Source organism: Leucopleurus acutus (genome assembly GCF_964270905.1).
Source record: "Leucopleurus acutus genome assembly, chromosome: 2".
In the NCBI taxonomy this organism is placed as follows: domain Eukaryota; kingdom Metazoa; phylum Chordata; class Mammalia; order Artiodactyla; family Delphinidae; genus Leucopleurus; species Leucopleurus acutus.
The window spans coordinates 61,537,636-61,558,252 of NC_139143.1; the positions used below are offsets into that span (position 1 = coordinate 61,537,636).

The 20,617-nt window shown below is 37.6% G+C and overlaps 2 protein-coding genes across 5 annotated transcripts in view; one reads left to right on the plus strand and one right to left on the minus strand.

The window, feature by feature from the left end:
• The window catches only part of COP1 (COP1 E3 ubiquitin ligase), a 260,115-nt gene that overhangs the window by 22,261 nt on the left and 217,237 nt on the right, over positions 1-20,617 (plus strand). For all 4 annotated transcript variants that reach the window (XM_082834460.1, XM_082834458.1, XM_082834459.1 and 1 more), the window contains exon 2: positions 17,351-17,410. In XM_082834460.1, coding sequence (XP_082690586.1) covers positions 17,351-17,410 — 60 coding nt within the window. The remainder of the gene's footprint in view (positions 1-17,350; positions 17,411-20,617) is intronic.
• LOC309957568 (26S proteasome regulatory subunit 4) lies at positions 6,056-7,656 on the minus strand. Its single transcript, XM_082832869.1, has 2 exons — positions 6,275-7,656; positions 6,056-6,241 (listed from the first exon to the last, which is right to left on the minus strand). The coding sequence occupies exon 1, from the start codon at positions 7,624-7,626 to the stop codon at positions 6,304-6,306; it is 1,323 nt and encodes a 440-aa protein (XP_082688995.1). The 5' UTR covers positions 7,627-7,656; the 3' UTR covers positions 6,056-6,241; positions 6,275-6,303.

Here is a 20,617-nt window from a genome sequence, read left to right on the forward strand (position 1 = left end):
GCTCTTCTTCCTGGCGCTGGACCCCTGAGCTGCAGGACCCGACTTGGGGCTCAGAACTTTCCCTCCTGTGGGAGAACCTCTGTAATACAATTATTCTCCAGTTTGTGGGTCACCCACCCGGGAGGTATGGGATTTGATTATATCATGAATCTGCCTCTCCTACTGGTCTTTTTGGGGTTCCTTCTTTATGTCTTTAATTGTAGAAATTTTTTCTGGTACGTTTCAGTCTTTTTCAAAGATGGTTGTTCTGCATATTGTGATTTTGGTGTGCTCGTGAGAGGAGGTGAGCCCAAGGTCTTTCTATTCTACCATCCTGGCCACTCTCCCCAACCCAGTTTTTTTAAATGGGCAAAAGAGTTGAAATAGATACTTCCTTTATGGAGTATTGCAGCAACCAATTCCCCTCCTTGCAGATGATCCATCACCTCTAGAAGTTGGATAATGACTATTACTGGTTTAATATGAAAGGGTATAACTCAGGAACAGCCACATGGAAGAGATGCATAGGACAAGGTATTGGGAAAGGGTGCAGAGCATCCACGCTATCTCCAAGTGTGCCACTCTCCCCGAATCTACAGGTGTTAACCAATCTGGAAGCTCTCTGAACTCTCTTGGCTAGTATAGTTTCTGATGAGAGGTCTGCTGTATTCTTATCTTTGTTCCTCTGTATGTGATGTGTCTTTTTTCTATGACTGCCTTCAAGATTTTCTCTTCATTTTTGCCTTTATCAGTTTAAATGCATTGTATGTGTCAGGGTGTTTTTTTGTTTTTTAAAATTCTGCTTGGACAGCAAAGGAAACCATAAACAAGACCAAAAGACAATCCTCAGAATGGGAGAAAATATTTGCAAATGAAGCAACTGACAAAGGATTAATCTCCAAAATTTACAAGCAGCTCATGCAGCTCAATAACCAAAAAACAAACAACCCAATCCAAAAATGGGCAGAAGACCTAAATAGACACTTCTCCAAAGAAGATATACAGACTGCCAACAAACACATGAAAGAATGCTCAACATCATTAATCATTAGAGAAATGCAAATCAAAACTACAATGAGATATCATCTCACACTGGTCAGAATGGCCATCATCAAAAAATCTACAAACAATAAATGCTGGAGAGGGTGTGGAGAAAAGGGAACCCTCTTGCACTGTTGGTGGGAATGTAAATTGGTACAGCCACTATGGAGAACAGTATGGAGGCTCCTTAAAAAACTGCAAATAGAACTACCATACGACCCAACAATCCCACTACTGGACATATACCCTGAGCAAACCATAATTCAAAAAGAGTCATGTACCCCAATGTTCATTGTAGCTCTATTTACAATAGCCAGGACATGGAAGCAGCCTGAGTGTCCATCGACAGATGAATGGATAAAGAAGATGTGGCACATAGATACAATGGAATATTACTCAGCCATAAAAAGAAACAAAATTGAGTTATTTGTAGTGAGGTGGATGGACCTAGAGTCTGTTATACAGAGTGAAGTAAGTCAGAAAGAGAAAAACAAATACCGTATGCTAACACATATATATGGAATCTAAGAAAAAAAAAGTCATGAAGAACCTAGGGGTAAGACGGGAATAAAGGCACAGACCTACTAGAGAATGGACTTGAGGATATTGGGAAGGGGAAGGGGAAGCTGTGACAAAGTGAGAGAGTGGCATGGACATATATACACTACCAAATGTAAAAAAGATGGCTAGTGGGAAGCAGCCGCATAGCACAGGGAGATCAGCTTGGTGGTTTGTGACCACCTAGAGGGGTGGGATAGGGAGGGTGGGAGGGAGGGAGACGCAAGAGGGAAGAGATATGGGAACATATGTATATGTATAACTGATTCACTTTGTTATAAAGCAGAAATTAACACACCATTATAAAGCAATTATACTCCAATAAAGATGTTAAAAAGAAAAACAGTTCTGCTTGGGGTTTTCTGAACTTCTTGGATGTGTGGTAAAATGTCTTTTTTTGTTGTTGTTACTTAAAAAAGTTTCAGCCACTGTCTCTTCATGTATTTTGATTCATTTTATATTGACTCACAGCCCATAGATGCTCTGTTTTCTTTTTTCCCCTTTGTGTTTTAATTTGGATACATCTTCTGATTCACTGCTTCTTTTCTTAACTTGTATTTCATGTATTAATGAACCCATGGAAATGATCCTTTGTCTCTGATGTTGTGATCTTGTGGAGTTTTACCTTGGGCATGTGTGACTAGTATTCAACAATGAACTTGATGAGAACACTATGTAGACTTTTTAGGATTTTCTTCTTGTAGCTCGTCCGTCTCTGGTCTTCTGCCCTGTAAATTCTTTCCCCTTTATCCTTCCTGAACTCAGCAAGATTGTGGTGCTCTGCTTGTGTGCTCCCTCCTTGGGCCTGTGAAACTTTCTGTGAAGGCAAAAAGCTGAATCTATGATAGTGTTCACTTCATTTGTTCCCCTTCCCTCAGAGATCTCAGTACTGTGTTGCTTAGTGTCCAGTGTCTAAAAGCAGTTGCTTCATTTATCTTATCCCTCTCCCCCATTTTCTAAGTGTGTATAGTAAGAGGGTAAGTTCGCGTCAATTAAATTTTGACCTCCAGTGCTAATCATGAGCTAATCATGTTCACATTGTTCATTCACCACCCAAGGCTCCTCTTTTGTTTTGTTTTACTTTGTCATATTTCTTTGATTCTAATTTTTGCTTCATTTACTTTGACATATTTGAAAATTGGGTTATATGTTATAGATGATGGAATTAAGAAAAATTCTTCTTGGCTAGGTGGCAGTTGGAGGTAGCTGTCATTTCATACAGATGTGTCAACAGAGAAAATGCCTGCCTCAAAATATGAATATATATTTCAGCAGATTGGAAGAAAGTCTCTCAGACAATTGTGAATTACTGTTTTATTCCCTGTGAACTAAATGTTTGAATGTGGGAGAGAGAGGTGGAGGAGATTTTGGAATTTGGTGAATTAGAAGTGTTTAGCAACATTCCTAAAGCTGGAGTCAAATGTAGGTGAGCTGGCTGAATGTAAACTTGGCTTACAATCCCAAGAACAGTAGCTTTTAGTTAGTTCTATTATGGATTCTCTCAGTAAAGGATACTTTACCAAAGTAATAGACAATATTATGTGGAAAAATCTGCATATCAGTGACTTAGTCAAAAAGTGATTCAGAAAAGCTAGACCCTGAAGAATGAGAATTAGTTGGAAAACCTAATTATTATTATTATTTTTTAAATTTCATTTTTATTTATTTATTTGGTTGGTTGGTTGTGTTGGATCTTCATTGCTGTGCGTGGGCTTTCTCTAGTTGCATCGAGTGGGGGCTACTCTTCGTTGTGGGGCGCAGGCTTCTCATTGCGGTGGCTTCTCTTGTTGCAGAGCATGGGCTCTAGGTGCGTGGGCTTCAGTGATTGTGGCACATGGGCTCAGTAGTTATGGCTCACGGGCTCTAGAGCGCAGGCTCAGTAGTTGTGGCCCACGGGCTTAGTTGCTCTGAGGCATGTGGGATCTTCCTAGACAAGGGATTGAACCCGTGTCCCCTGCATTGGCAGGCAGGTTCTTAACCACTGCGACACCAGGGAAGTCCCTGAAAACCTAATTATATATAAGTATATGTGTGTGTGTGTTTTTTCCACAAGAGTGGTGTATGATAAAACTTGTTTAAGTCTAAAAGAACTTTTTAGAAAAGGGTAAAATTCCTAACTGATAAGAAAGTATTATCATAGTTTAATTAGCAGAGTTGTTTCTTTTTTAGTTGCATATGATGGTACAGCTTATTATTGATGTCATTTTTAGATTCTGTTGAATAAGGTATTGTATTCCTCCCCTTACTTCATTTCTTACTCTCCTGACCTCTTCTCTTGGTTTTCTATTCTATTGTAATTTATATATGTTTTTGAATGTGTGTATACCTGTGAAGTATATTTTTTGTATTTTAATTTTATGTAAATTGTATTGTGTCACAGATCTTATTTTAATTTCTATTTTCACTTGACAAAATATCCAGCAATGGTGCTCCATGTACCTTTGGTTCATTCCTTTTGACTGTTGCATGATGTTTTGTAGTATTTATCTAGGTACATTTTATTTCTCCATCCTAGTAATTTTGAGCATTAAGGCTGCCTCTAATTCCCTACTGTAACAAGAAGTATCCAGTTTGTTGCAAGTATCCTCATAGGTATTCCCTGTTGACAGATGTGGATGTTTCTCTCTTAGCTGTACACACACATGCACAGACACACATATATATACATAAATGGAAACACAACTATACGTATATATTTACATAAAATTACACACATGCTACACATATACTCCAGGATGTGTATATATTTATATCTGTACCTATTTACAAATAATCTCAAGGGTGGGATTGCTGGGTCATAAGTATATGAATATGCAATGTAAGTTGCTAGTTAGAGTAACTCTTCATGAAGATTCTTGTTTCTCCATATCCTCCCTAACATACTTGATATTCTAATTTTCTAATAACTTAATGGGGATAAAGTGTTATTTTATTATTTTAATTCGCATTTTTTGATTACTAGTGAGTTGGAACATCTTTCCACGTACTTGAAAGGCAGTATGTTTTCCCCTGCTGTGAATTAGGAATTGACATTCTTTCCCATTTTTTCTATTGGATTTTCTGTCTTATATGTTGATTTACAAGAATCGCTTGTGTTATGGTGCTACAAGAGACATGAATGGTCACAGCAGCGGCTTTAATCCATTTGTGATTTCTTCCCCCTTTTTGATGCTGCCACTTTGTCAGATGTCCATAAAAAGTTTTGAGGGGTGTCCATAAACATTTTGGGGGGTCTGTATAAAGTTTTGGGGGTTGTATAAAATTTCAGGTGTCTGTGTAATGTTTGGCCTGGCTGCCAGTTCATATACTTGTTATGCTTGTACTTATGCTTAGGTCTTCTGGCTCATCGTCCTTCAATGCTATTGATAGGCAGAGTAGAAGGGGTTCTAAATTGTTTGTTTACAGTTTTTCCCAGAACCTCCTCCGGGTATGTTCTTGCTATTCAAAATTGGGAAGAGCTGGGAGTTGGGAATTCCCTGGCAGTCCAGTGGTTAGGATTCACTCTTCCGACTGCAGGGGTCACGGGTTCAGTCCCTGGTTGGGGAACTAAGATCCCACCTGCTGCACAGCATGGCCAAGAAAAATAACAAAAACAAAAACAAAAAACAAAATTGGGAAGAGTTAGTTGTGTTTTGTTAGGATCTCCTCTGTATTTCTATATTTCCTGCATATTTCAACCCTTTCTTGGGAAGGGGAGTGATCAGTTAGTCCTTTTCTTCCTTTATTCTATTGTAGGTATTTCTTCAAAAAAAATTTTTTGTTTTTGAAGTACAGTGTCTATTGAATGTGTACCATAAAGTCAAAAAATTGTAACTCAAATCACTGTAAGTCAGAGACCATCTGTTCAAGCTTTTTGCCCAGTTTTTAAATTGGGTTGTTTATTTTTCTGTTGTTGAGTTGTATGAGTTCTTCATGTATTCTGGGTATAAGTCCCCTCTTGGATATGTGATATGCAAATTTTCTCTCCAGTTATGTGGGTTGTCTTTTGAGTTTTTTGACAATGTCCTTTGATGCACAAAAGTTTTAAATTTTGAATAAGTCCAATTTATCTATTTTTTCTTCTGTTGCTAATGTTTTGGGGTCATATCTAAGAAACCATTGCCAAGCCCAATGTCATGAAGATATATTGTGCCTTTTTCTAATAGGAAAATTCCTTCAGGTTTTTAGCTTGGGTGGATTCTACTCTTCCCACATTTGTATCATTGCTACAGATTTTTCCATTTTTTTTTTCTTTTTGTGTATTCTGCCATTTATTTAATATTGTATACCAGGAATTGTACTAAGTACTTAATAGATATTTTGTTAATCAGTACAGTGATTCTATGATGTAAATATCATCCCAGTTATACCAAAGAGGAAACAGTGTTAGAGAGATTAAACTACTTGTCCAAAGTCAGAAAGCTGTAGGTAGCATAGCTAGGATTAATTTCAGTTGAATTCCATTTTTTTTTTTTTTTGTTTGTTTGTTTGTTTGAGAAAGAGCACGCTTTATTGGCAAGAGAGCGCTGCACGCGAGCAACATACGAAGAGGGCTGGACGGGCATCCTACACATCACATTCAAAAGGTACTCGGGGTGCTGTGCTAGTGAAGATCAACCACAACATGGACTCCTGGGCAACTTCCCCAACCTCACACCTCTGAGGGGGTCGACACACTTCCAACCTTTTCCTCTGAGGGGGTCGACACACTTCCAACCTTTTCCTGGAAGGCAACTGTGTGGTCCACTAGAGATAGAGCCCCTCAGGGGTGCCTTCTTGTTTTTTATAAAGGACATTTTCTTTAGACTTTTTGAAGTCTTCATTTGTTACTTTCATCCTACGTTCCCTCAAGGCCATCAGACCAGCTTCCGTACAGATTGCCTTGATGTCGGCACCAGAGAGGTCATCTTTAGCCATGCTCAAGTCATCCAGGGTTACGTCGTCTGCTAGTGTCATCCTGCTCGTGTGGATCTGAAAGATGCGCTTCTTCGTCTTTTCATCGGGCAAGGGGAACTCGATCTTCCTGTCGATGCGGCCTGGTCTGATAAGTGCTGGGTCCAAAGTCTCTATCCGGTTTGTGGCCATGATGACTTTCACGTCTCCCCTTGAATCAAACCCATCCAACTGGTTCAACAGTTCCAACATTGTTCGCTGAATTTCTCTCTCACCACCGGAATTTGAGTCATACCTTTTCGTCCCAATAGCATCAATTTCATCAATAAACACGATGGACGGTGCATGTTCTTCAGCAACTCGAAACAGTTCCCGAACAAGTTTGGGCCCATCACCTAGGTACTTCTGAATAAGTTCAGAGCCAACGACTCTCAAGAAAGTGGCCGAGGTTTGGTTTGCTACTGCTTTGGCTAGTAAGGTTTTACCTGTGCCAGGTGGACCATACAGAATGACCCCCTTAGGGGGCTTTATACCCATCTCTTCATAATATTCAGGATGAGTGAGTGGAAGCTCCACAGATTCCTTAATTTCCTGGATTTGGTTGTCTAAGCCCCCAATATCAGCATATGTCTCCTGGGGGGCCTTTTCCACCTTCATCACTGTGACCAAGGGATCCGTGTCATCCATCAGCACCCCTATCACAGCATGCACCTTGTGGTTGAGCAGGACCGAGCAGCCCGGTTCCAGCAGATCCTTGTCTACAAATGAAAGAATGCTGACATAGTGTTCTGAGCCCACAGACGTAGACACGATGGCATGATTGTCATCAATGATCTCTTCCAAGGTTCCTACCGACATTGGGGTCCCCCTCAGATCATCCACCTTTGATCTTTCCTCCTCTTGCTTTTCTTCTAAAGGCTTCATTTGTTCCTGATTTCTAATGAATTCTTCCTCCATGAGAAGATAGTCTTTAATTCTCTCTAACTTCAATAATTTTAACCGGCATTGAGTGTGAGGTGTCACCAGGGGCAGTTTGCTGGCAGCATCTGGTCCCTTTGTTTTCTTCTTCTTTTTCCCCACTCTAGTTGGTACAGGAGGTTCATATTTCTTTTTCTTGTCCTTGTCATCCTTCTTTCCACCTCCAGGACCATGACCACCACTCTGACTCTGACCCATCTTGCTTCGGCCGCTCAAGCCGCCGCTGCCGGAAGTCTGAATTCCATTTTTATTGGCAGTCTTGACCTTTAATGTGGTTGAAAAGCTAGGTTTTGGTGAAAAGAATGGAGACTTTCTTCTCTTTAATTCACATGGTATTCAGAAGCCATTCCTTAAAAACTACTTATTGAAACTGATCTGATAGTAATTTTTAGGTACTGCATGCAATTTTTACTATTAGTGGAACATATTATATGACAAGTTATATCATGTCCTGCTCTTTGTTTCTTTTTTAAATAAACTAATGGGTGATAGAGCTCTATGTGAAATAAACCTATTGTCAATTCTTTTTGTTTTCAGGCCAAAATTTTTGATTCATTTTTCCCTCATACCCAACATCTAATCCATAGGAAACCAAAGCTCTACCTTCAAATTATATTTAAATTCTGACTAACCCTATTGCTATGCTACCCACTTAGTTTAATCCAGCACCCAAATTATTGTAATAGCTTCTGTTTCTACAATTGCTTTCCTTAAGTCTTTTTTCAACATATAGGGTAGAGTGATCAAGTTCATCAGTGTCAAATCATATCACTCCTGTGTTCCAAATCCTTCAGTGAATTCCTGTTTTATTCACTGTAAAAGCCAAAGTCCTTAACTTGATTTAAGGAAGTTCTTTGATATGACCCCTTGTTACCTCTCTGGCTTCCTATTCTACTATTTTCCCACTTGCTTATTCTACTCTAAACTGACCATCTTGCTAGTCTTTGAACATGGCACCTCAGGATATTTGCACTTACTCTTACTGCTAGGTTGTGGTTGCCCCAGATTTTTGTGTGGATCATTTTCCTGCTATCTAGAAATAGTTACTCAAATGTCAACTTCTCATTGAAGCTTCTCTGACTACTCTATGTAACCCAACCCAACACTTCCTATCCCCCTTCCCTACTTAATTTTTTCCTTATCATTTATCACTATCTAGCCTTACTGAATAAGGTCATTTTTATTTATCTCATTTATTAAATGTGTTTTCCACTAGATTGTAGAACCATGAGGGACTTTTGTTTGTTTTATTCACCTCTCTGTCCTTGGTATCTAGAACAGTGTCAGGTATATAGTCAGTACCTAATATATAATTTGTTGAGTATATGACTGTTTTAAGATTTTTGGAATTTTCTGAGAGGGTATTGATAAGTATTCACAGTTGCTTCATTCTGGTTGCTGAGGCCAGTCCTAAAAATACTTATTGTTGGCACTGTTGGAAGTCTAGACTGAGAGATCAGTCTGTTAAGATATTTTGCATCTTGCTTCTAAGCTTCATTTAATGCAATATAAAACAGATGTGATGGTATTGTTACTCAGACTTACAAACATACTTACTTTGGGAACAGAAAGAGCTCTTCCCCCAAATCTTAAAAATACTTCATTAGTGGTTTAAAAGGTTGGTGTATTAATATCTAGACCTTCTGTAATAGAAGAATTGGAATGTTTACTCTTGTTCACTTAACAGCTGAGTTTTAGAAATTAACCATTATTGGGACAACAGAGTTTCATCCAGAGGAACAGTTTTTTAAAATCAAAATAATATATGGAGTTATTACAACAATGTGGTGTGTTGGCAAGAGTAGACAGTTCAATATGAACGAACAGAGAGTCCAGAAATAGACCCACGTAAATGTAGTCAACTGATCTTTGACAAAGTAGCAGAGGCAAAACAGTGTAGGAAAGATAGTCTTTCTAGCAGATGGTGCTGGAACAACTGTTCATCCACATGCAAAAAAAAAAAAAAAAAATCTAAAAACAGACCTTATCCCTATTCACCAAATTACCTCAAGATGTATCACAGACCCAAATGTAAAATGCAAAGCCATTAAATTCCTAGACAATGACAGGGGAAATCTAGATAACCTTGAGTTTGGTGATGACTTTTTAGACACAACACCAAAGGCATGATCTATGAAAGAAAGGATCAAAAAACAAAACTTCTTTAAAACTAAAAATTTCTCCTCAGGGTGAGAGACACTGTCAAGAGAATGAAAAGATAAGCCACAGATTTGGAGAAAATACTTCTAGAAACATATCTCATATAGAATTTTTATCTAAAATATACAGAGAACTCTTAAAACTCAACAGTAAGAAAGCAACCTGATTTATTTATTAAAAATTTTTTTAAAAAATGTTTATTTATTTATTTTCTTATTAGTCACCCATTTTATACACATCAGTGTATACGTGTCAATCCCAATCTCTGAGTTCATCACACCACCACCACCACCCCCTGCCACTTTACCCCCTTTGGTGTCCATATGTTTGTTCTCTACTTCTGTGTCTCAATTTCTGCTCTGCAAACCGGTTTGTCTGTACCGTTTTCTAGGTTCCACATATATGTGTTAATATACAATATTTGTTTTTCTCTTTCTGACTTACTTCACTCTGTATGACACTCTCTAGATCCATCCACGTCTCTACAAATGACCCAATTTCGTTTCTTTTTATGGCTTAGTAATATTCCATTGTATATATGTACCACATCTTCTTTATCCATTAGTCTGTCGATGGGCATTTAGGTTGCTTCCATGACCTGGCTATTGTAAATAGTGCTGCAATGAACATTGGGGTGCATGTGTCTTTTTGAATTATGGTTTTCTCAGGGTATATGCCCAGTAGTGGGATTGCTGGGTCGTATGGTAATGCTATTTTTAGTTCCTTAAGGAACCTCCATACTGTTCTCCATAGTGGCTGTATCAATTTACATTCTCACCCACAGTGCAAGAGGGTTCCTTTTCTCCACACCCTCTCCAGCATTTGTTGTTTGTAGATTTTCTGATGATGCCCGTTCTAACTGGTGTGAGGTGATACCTCATTGTAGTTTTGATTTGCATTTCTCTAATAATTAGTGATGTTGAGCAGCTTTTCATGTGCTTCTTGGCCATCTGTATGTCTTCTTTGGAGAAATGTCTATTTAGGTCTTCTGCCCATTTTTGGATTGGGTTGTTTGTTTTTTTAATATTGAGCTGCATGAGCTGTTTATATATTTTGGAGATTAATCCTTTGTCCGTTGATTCATTTGCAAATATTTTCTCCCGACTGAGGGTTATCTTTTCGTCTTGTTTATGATTTTCTTTGCTGTGCAAAAGCTTTTAAGTTTCCTTAGGTCCCATTTGTTTATTTTTGTTTATATTTCCATTACTCTAGGAGGTGGATGAAAAAATGTCCTGCTGTGATTTATGTCAAAGAGTGTTCTTCCTATGTTTTCCTCTAAGAGTTTGATAGTGCCCAGTCTTACATTTAGCTCTCTAATCTATTTGGAGTTTATTTTTGTGTATGGTGTTAGGGAGTGTTCTAATTTCTTTCTTTTCCATGTAGCTGTCCAGTTTTCCCAGCACCACTTATTGAAGAGGCTGTTTTTTCTCCATTGTATATTCTGCTTCCTTTGTCAAAAATAAGGTGACCATATGTGCATGGGTTTATCTCTGGGCTTTCTATCCTGTTCCATTGATCTATATTTCTGTTTTTGTGGCAGTACCATATTGTTTTGATTACTGTAGCTTTGTAATATAGGCTGAAGTCAGGGAGTCTGATTCCTCCAGTTCCGTTTTTTTCTCTCAATACTGCTTTGGCTGTTTGGGGTCTTTTATGTCTCCATACAAATTTTAAGACTTTTTTTTCTAGTTCTGTAAAAAATGCTATTAGTAATTTGATAGGGATTGCATTGAATCTGTAGATTGCTTTGGGTAGTATAGTCATTTTCACAATATTGATTCTTCCAATCCAAGAACATGGTATGTCTCTTTATCTGTTGGTATCATCGTTAATTTCTTTCATCAGTGTCTTATAGTTTTCTGCATACAGGTCTTTTGCCTCCCTAGGTAGGTTTATTCCTAGGTATTTTATTCTTTTTGTTGCAGTGGTAAATGGAAGTGTTTCCTTAATTTCTCATTCAGATTTTTCATCGTTAGTGTATAGGAATGCAAGAGATTTCTGTGCATTAATTTTGTATCCTGCAACTTTACCAAATTCATTGATTAGATCTAGTAGTTTTCTGGTGGCATCTTTAGGATTCTCTGTGTGTAGTATCATGTCATCTGCAGACAGTGACAGTTTTACTTCTTTTTTTCCAATGTGTATTCCTTTTATTTCTTTTTCTTCTCTGAGTGCCGTGGCTAGGACTTCCAAGACTGTTGAATAATAGTGGTGAGAGTGGACATCCTTGTCTTGTTCCTGATCTTAGAGGAAATGCTTTCAGTTTTTCACCATTGAGAACGATGTTTGCTTTGGGTTTGTTGTATATGGCCTTTATTATGTTGAAGTAGGTTCCCTCTGTGCCCACTTTCTGGAGAGTTTTTATCATAAATGTTGTTGAATTTCGTTGAAAGCTTTTTCTGCATCTATTGAGATGATTATATGTTTTTTTTTCTTCAGTTTGTTAATATGGTGTATCACATTAATTGATTTGTGTATATTGAAGAAGGCTTGCATCTCTGGGATAAATCCCACTTGATCCTGGTGTATGATCCTTTTAATATGTTGTTGGATTCTGTTTGCTAGTATTTTGTTGAGGATTTTTGCATCTATATTCATCCGTGATATTGGTCTGTAATTTTCTTTTTTTATAGTACCTTTGTCTGATTTTGGTATCAGGGTGAAAGTGGCCTCATAGAATGAGTTTGGGAGTGTTCCTTCCTCTGCAATTTTTTGGAAGAGTTTGAAAAGGATCGGTGTTAGCTCTTCTCTAAATGTTTGATAGAATTCACCTGTGAAGCCATCTGGTCCTGGACTTTAGTTTGTTGGAAGATTTTTAATCATAGTTTCAATTTCATTACTTGTGATTGGTCTGTTCATATTTTCTATTTCTTCCTGGTTCAGTCTTGGAAGGTTATACCATTCTAAGAATTTGTCCATTTCTTCCAGGTTGTCCATTTTATTGGCATAGAGTTGCTTGTAGTAGTCTCTTAGGATGCTTTGTATTTCTGAGGTGTCTGTTGTAACTTCTCCTTTTTCATTTACAATTTTATTGATTTGAGTCCTCTCCCTCTTTTTCTTGATGAGTCTGGCTAATGGTTTATCAGTTTTGTTAATCTTCTCAAGGAATCAGCTTTTAGTTTTATTGATGTTTGCTATTGTTTTCTTTTTTTCTCTTTCATTTATTTCTGCTCTGATCTTTATGATTTCTTTCCTTCTGCTAACTTTGGGTTTTGTTTATTCTTCTTTGTCTAGTTCCTTTAGGTGTAACATTATGTTGTTTATTTGAGATTTTTCTTGTTTTTTGAGATAGGTTTGTATAGGTATAAACTTCCCTCTTAGAACTGCTTTTGCTGCATCCCATAGGCTTTGGATCATCGTGTTTTCATTGTCATTTCTCTCTAGGTATTTTTTGATTTCCTCTTTGATTGCTTTAGTGATCTCTTGGTTATTTAGTAATGTATTCTTTAGCCTCCATGTGTTTGTGTTTTTTATGGGTTTTTTTTCCTGTAATTGATATCTTATCTCATTTCGTTGTGGTCAGAAAAGATGCTTGATATGATTTCAGTTTTCTTAAATTTATTGAGGCTAGATTTGTGACCCAAGATGTGAATTTTCCTGGGGAATGTTCCATGCGCACTTGAGAAGAAAGTGTAATCTGCGGTTTTTGGATGGAATGTCCTATAAATATCAATTAAATCTGTTAGGTCTGTTGTGTCATTTAAAGCTTGTGTTTCCTTATTAATTTTCTGTTTAGATGATCTGTTCATTGGTGTAACTGAGGTGTTAAAGTCCCCCACTATTATTGTTACTGTCGATTTCCTCTTTTAGAGCTGGTAGCAGTTGCCTTATGTGGTGAGGTACTCCTATGTTGGGTGCATATATATTTATAATTGTTGTATCTTCTTCTTGGATTGTTCCCTTGATCATTATGTAGTGTCCTTCCGTTTCTCTTGTAACATTCTTTATTCTAAAGTCTATTTTATCTGATATGAGTATTGCTACTCTTTCTTTTGATTTCCATTTGCATGGAATATCTTTTTCTGTCCTCTCACTTTCAGTCTGTATGTGTCCCTAGGTCTGAAGTGGGGCTGTTGTAGACAGCATATAATGGGTCTTGTTTTTGTACCGTTTCAGCAAGCCTGTGTCTTTTGGTTGGACCATTTAATCCATTGACATTTAAGGTCATTATCGATATGTATGTTCCTATTAACATTTCCTCTATTTTGGGGGCTTTGTTTTTGTAGGTCCTTTTCTTCTCTTGTGTTTCCCACTTAGAGAAGTTCCTTTAACATTTGTTGTCGAGCTGGTTTGGTGGTGCTGAATTCTCTTAGCTTTTGCTTGTCTGTAAAGCTTCTGATTTCTCCATTGAATCTGAATGAGATCCTTGCTGGGTAGGGTAATCTTGGTTGTAGATTCTTCGCTTTCATCACTTTAAGTATATCATGCCACTCCCTTCGAGTTTGTAGAGTTTCTGCTGAGAAATCAGCTGTTAACCTTATGGGAGTTCCCTTGTATGTTATTTGTCATTTTTCCTTTGGTACTTTCAGTAATTTTTCTTTGTCTTTAATTTTTGCCAATTTGATTACTATGTGTCTCGGTGTGTTTCTCCTTGGGTTATTCCTGTATGGGACTCTCTGCGCTTCCTGGACTTGGGTGGCTATTTCCTTTCCCATGTTAGGGAAGTTTTCGACTCTAATCTCTTCAAATATTTTCTCAGGTCCTTTCTCTCTTTTCCCTCTGGGACCCCTATAATGCGAATGTTGTTGTGTTTAATGTTGTCCCAGAGGTCTCTTAGGCTGTCTTCATTTCTTTTCATTCTTTTTTCTTTATTCTGTTCTCCAGCAGTGAATTCCACCATTCTGTCTTCCAGGTCACTTCTTCGTTCTTCTGCCTCAGTTATTCTGCTATTGATTCCTTTTAGTGTATTTTTTGTTTCAGTTATTGTATTGTTCATCTCTGTTTGTTTGTTCTTTAATTCTTCTAGGTCTTTGTTAAACGTTTCTTGCATCTCCTCGATCTCTGCCTCTATTCTTTTAACGAGGTCCTGGATCATCTTCACTATCATTATTCTAAATTCTTTTTCTGGAAGATTGCCTATCTCCATTTCATTTAGGTGTTCTCCTGGGGTTTTATCTTGTTCCTTCATCTCGTACATAGCCCTCTGCCTTTTCATCTTGTCTATGTTTCTGTGGTTTTTGTTCCACAGGTTGCAGGATTGTAGTTGTTTTTGCTTCTGCTAGCAACCTGATTTAAAAATGGACCAAAGGCCTTGACTGTCACCTCAAAGATATACAGATGGTAAATAAGCATGTGAAGAGATGCTCCATATCATCTTAGCCATCAGGGAAATGCAAATGAAAATAACAATGAGACATCGCTAAAACACCTATCAGAACGGCTAAATCTTGAGCACTGACACCGCCAAATACTGAGGAGGATGTGGAGCAACAGAAATCTCATATTTTGTTAGTGGGGATAAAAATGGTGCAGGTACTTCGAAGACAGTTTGGTTGATTTCTTACAAAACTAACCTACTCTTAGCATATGATTCAACAATTTTACTCCTTGGTATTTACCCAAAGGAGCTGAAAACTTAGGACTACACAGAAGCCTGCACAAAGATGCTTGTAGCAGCTTTATTCATAATTGCCAGATCTTGGAAGCAACGAAGATGTCCTTCAGTAGGTGCATGGATAAATAAACTACCGTATACCCAATCACTGGAATATTATTCAGCACTGAAAAGAAATTAGCTATCAAGCCATGAAAGATACAGAAGAACCTTAAATGCATATTACTAAGTGGAAGAAGCCAATCTGAAAAGGCTACATACTGTATAGTCCCAACTATATGACTTTCTGGAAAAAACAAAACTATGGAGACAATAAAAAAATCAGTGGATGTGGGTAAGGGGAGAGAAACGAATAGGCAGAGTATAGAGGATTTTTAGGGCAGTGTAAATAATATGTATGATATTATAATGGTGGGTATGTGTCATTATACTTTTGCCTAAACCCATAGAATGTACATGAAGAATGAACCCTAAGGTAAAATTTGGAGTTTGGGTGATTATGATGTGTCAATGTAGGTTCATGCTTGTTTAAAAAAAATGGCCTGTTCTTGTGAGTGATGATAATAGGGGAGGCTGTGCACATGTGGGGGCAGGGGAGATCTCTATACCATCCTTTCAGTTTTGTTGCAAATGTAAAGCTCCTCTAAAAAAATAAAGTCTTTAAAGTGGGGGATAAATATTGCCTGTACTCTGGGTTTTGGGCGTTAAGATACCTGCTTGAGCACCCACTGTACCAGTGTGAAATAAAATTTGTCTATCTCAGATCTGTTCTTCAGCATCGTTTAGTTGCAAACTGAGATCACAGAGCAGCCTCCACAGCTCATCCACATGTCCTCAGGAGGGAGCCCCACCCCTGCTTCCTTAACTTCATCAGGCAGGAGCAAGATGGACTTTGTTCCAAAAGAAAAATTACCAAATCCCCACATTTAGGAGATTTCCCTTTATTCTGAGTCTGGGAGAGTAAAGACTGACAAAACCAGTGCAGTCTAAGCCAGCACGCTATACATGATGAAACTCTGAGCTTGTGCAACATTGAGATTTTATAACTTATTTATAACCTCACATTCTAAGATAGTATTTATGCCCAGGAAACTTTTCTTGAAGGGAGTGGGTAAATTTTCATTTACAGTTTAATTGTCCCGTGACATCAATAAGCATTGGATTTGTATACCAGTAACAGGAAACTCGACAATTACTGGCTTAAGCAAGTTAGGATTTACTTTTTCATGTAATGTGTAGTCCAGAGATTGACAATCCATGGATGATGCAACTGCTGAAGGATGTTATCAAGGAACCCATATCCTGTCTTCTTAGCTTATGTTTGTTGTCTTCATGATCTCAAGATGGCTGTTGTATCTCTGGAGACTTCATCAGAGTTTTTGGAGGAAGGAAGGGGGAAGGATAAAGGGAAATTGCTTCTTAGAAGGCTTTGCATTCTTCTGGTAGACGGTACCCTCTCCGAGATTGATAACCCCCTTTCCTTGGCCAGAATGTGTGGCATAGTTGGTGTGACTTAATATTTATCTCATGGTATCTGGAAGTAGAATAGAAGAGTGGTTGAGAACATGGATTTGAGTTTGAAAATTGGCTGTGTTACTTCCTAGCTGTGTGACTTTTAACATTCTGTGTCTCAATTTCCTTACCTATAAAGTGGGTCTAGTAATAGGTAGGTACCTATGCTGTTGAAAGGATTAAGTGAGTTAATATATGTCATTGTTTTAATGGACATGCATAGTTTGTGTTAAGTATTATTTTTTTATCATTAGCATCTTCACTACCTAGAAGAGTTATTGAGATTGGAACTAAATTTATCACTCAGGAAATTAGTTTTCTTTGAGATAGGAAATAGAGCATTTAGATGGTTTTGTACCAGGGATGATTGAAAAAGATGGTAGAACTTAAGCACTCGTGATTGCATTATACTATCAAAATTTATGGTCAGGTTAAAGTATTGGAGTCAGTTAAATTATTCATTTAATTCATCTTAGAACTTGATGGTGCTTAGGGCCATCTTGAACAAATTGTCATTTTACCAGCAGTCCCCTAACGTTCATTCAGCTCAATAGAAATTTCATCTCATCAGTAGAAAGTTTGAAGACTTAGCTATGTATTGAAATATGATTTTGTTGGTATTGTTACTGACTTTTTCCAATTTGTAATCACTCTACTTAAAAAAATGTATTAATTATTTTTCTATTCTGTTTTTAGCCCTATCTGCTTTGATATGATTGAGGAAGCATACATGACGAAGTGTGGCCACAGCTTTTGGTAAGATGATTTAATTTAGTGAAATTGTCTTTTGGCAATTTTTAACTTGTGTGTAAATGTAGCCAGTGAGAAGTTATGCTTTTAAAGCTACTGTTGGTTATTTTGAATCATATTTCCTTGACCGATACACCTTTACAGGTTTGAGAGCTCAAGGCAAACATGTGGTTGCTGGTATAATTTCTGTGAAATACTTAGATTTACTATCAGCCTTATAGATGAAACTATAATAATAAACTTTTGGGTTTCTTAATTGTTTAAAGAGCTTTGACTGCTGTTTTAGGAAATTGGGGGGTGCTGGGTAATTAGGATGAAGCATGAAGCACCTTTAACTCACTTGTGGGGGATAGATGCGAGGGCCATTAAAGCAGGGTGGAAGGTCATTGGAAAAGGATATTAGAGGATTAAAAAGTTCTGTGTTCTTTAACACTTTGCTTAGTGCTGTCTTTAGGTTATATGTCATGCTAATCTGTATATTTTAGAAGATTTTCAGTTGTGATAAAATATACTTAACATTTACCATCTTAACCATTTTTAAGTGGAGTAGTATTGAGTATTGTAACATTGTTGTGCAAATCAGTCTCCAGAATGTTTTTATCTTGCAAAACTGAAACTATACCCATTAAACAACAAGTGCCATTTCCCTCTTATCCCAACCTCTGTCAATCACCATTCTACTTTTTGTGAATGTGACTACTCTGGATACCTCATATAAATGGAATCAAACAGTGTCTGTCTTTTGTGACTAGCTTATTTCACTTAGAGTGTGCTCAAGTTTTATCCATGTTGTAGCATGTGTCAAAATTTCCTTCCTTTTTGAGGCTGAATAACATTCCATTGCATATACAGTTGGCCCTCTGTATCTGTGGGTTCAGCATCTGTGGTTCAACCAACCACGGTTCCAAAGTATTTGAAAAAAAAATTCCAGAAAATTCCAAAAAGCACAACTTGTATTTGCAGCTCACCGGCAACTATTTATATAGCATTTACATTGTATTAATTATTATAAGTAACCTAGAGATGATTTAAAGTATACAGTAGGATGTACAGTAGGTTATATGCTAATAGTACACCATTTTATATAAGGGACTTGAGCGTCCTTGGATTTTGGTATCTATGGGGATCCTGACAGCAATTCACTGTGGATACTGAGGGATGACCATATATATCATATTTTGTTTGTGCATTCTTGTCTCTATGGATGCTTGCGTTGCTTTCAGCTGTTAACTATTGTTAATAATGTTTCTTTGAACATTGGTGTATAAATAGCTTTTTGAAATCCTGCTTTCAGTTCTTTCAGGTATATACCTGGAAGCAGAATTGCTGGATCATATGGTACATCTGTGTTTAATCTTCTGCAGAACCTCCATACTGTTGTTTTTTTTTTTTTTTTTTTTGCGGTACGCGGGCCTCTCACTACTGCGGCCTCTCCCGCTGTGGAGCGCAGGCCCAGCGGCCACGGCTCACGGGCCCAGCCGCTCCGTGGCATGTGGGATCTTCCCGGACCGGGGTACGAACTTGTGTCCCCTGCATCGGCAGGCGGACTCTCAACCACTGCGCCACCAGGGAAGCCCTCCATACTGTTTTTCATACCTGCAGTACCATTTTACATTCCCACCAACAGTGCACAGGGTTCCAATTTTTCCACATCCTTTCCAACACTTGTTATTTTCTGTTCTCTTTTTTAATAGTGGTCATCCTAATGGGTATGTGATTTGTGTATGTTTAATTCCTTTAGTTTATTTACCTATTTATTTGATTGGAGGTGGTATATTCTACTTGCAGTCAGTCATCTCCCTAAATTATTTACCCTCTTTGTTTAGTATTTCTGTTGTGTTCTAATATATCTTATTATTCTAATTCATGTTGAAGTTAGACCCACAATTTTATACTGAGGTTGAATATGATATCTGGTAGGTTGATATCCATTAGTGAAGACAAGTATTGTCACCAGTTTGTAAGTCCTTTAGTTTGGTCTGGAGTGCAGTGCTTTGTTGATAGGTATATCCAATCTGCCAGTCATTTAGAAATTTTAGAATAAAAATAGCTTCCTTAGCTTGCATTATCTATGTCCTTTATTAAAATAAAAGTTATTAAAATGATAAGAACAATGTATACTGTTGGCTATAAAAACTTTCATTGTACAGAAAGGTATAATATGAAATGTAAATGTTTCCTTTCCCCTAGCCTTTCTTTTCTACTTTCTCAAAGATTATCTCTGGTAAGAAGTGACTGTGTATTCTTTCAGAATCTTTTTGTTGGTTTTTTAAAAAAGGCCATCTTGCCTTCTTAAATAATTTTTATTTCCTGGTATATATTGCATTGACATTATTATCATTTGTGAATCACTTTCTTCTATATATTGCTACTGAAATTCTGGTCATGTGGGTCTTGACACATGTATGGGCTTGGTCTTTTCAGGCTGATTGTTTAGCAGTAGTGTTCTCTTTGGTCCATTAATTGATCCAGCACCTTAGCATTCCATAGGAAATCATATACTTCTCTTAGAGACATTGGGTTTTGATTATTCTGGAAAATTGGGTGATTTATGGTAGGCTTTCTCAACCTTGGTAGTATTGACATATTAGACCAGATAATTCTTTGTTGTGGGTAGCTGTCCTTGGTATTTTAGATTGTTTAGCAGTATCCCTGGCTTCTGTAGTAACCCAGTAACAACCCTTTTACTCCAAGTTGTGACGACCAAAAATGTCTCCAACCATTGCCAGATATCCCTTAGAGGACAAAGTAGCCCTTAGTTGAGAACTACTGATATAAAGCTAAAAGAGCAAGTTCTTGAAGTTGGTGGACCAGGAATCTAGGTCTGGGTCTAAAACTTACCTTTGTCAAGTCAGTCAACATATCATCTTCTTCTGCTCTCTGGCCCCCAACCCCCATTGTCTTCCTACCCTTTCACTTCTCTTCTTTCATAGATTTGAAGGTGTTGAAGTGTGAAACAGATTGTAAAGTGAGGTTTCCATTTTTCCTAACTGTCCTTGTCTAACATATTCACTGTGGCATTTAAAAAAGCTTAAGAGTCTGCTGAATCAGTTCAGTGATCTTGCTTCAGTATGTTGTGAAGTACAATAAATTACTAATTGACTTTATAACTAGACAGGCCGGGCCTTTTCAGTGAGTCCTGTAATCTTCATGGTGTGAGTTTAGTTCGTTGGTTTCTTAAATACCTTCTTTTTACCTTTACATAAAAATAAA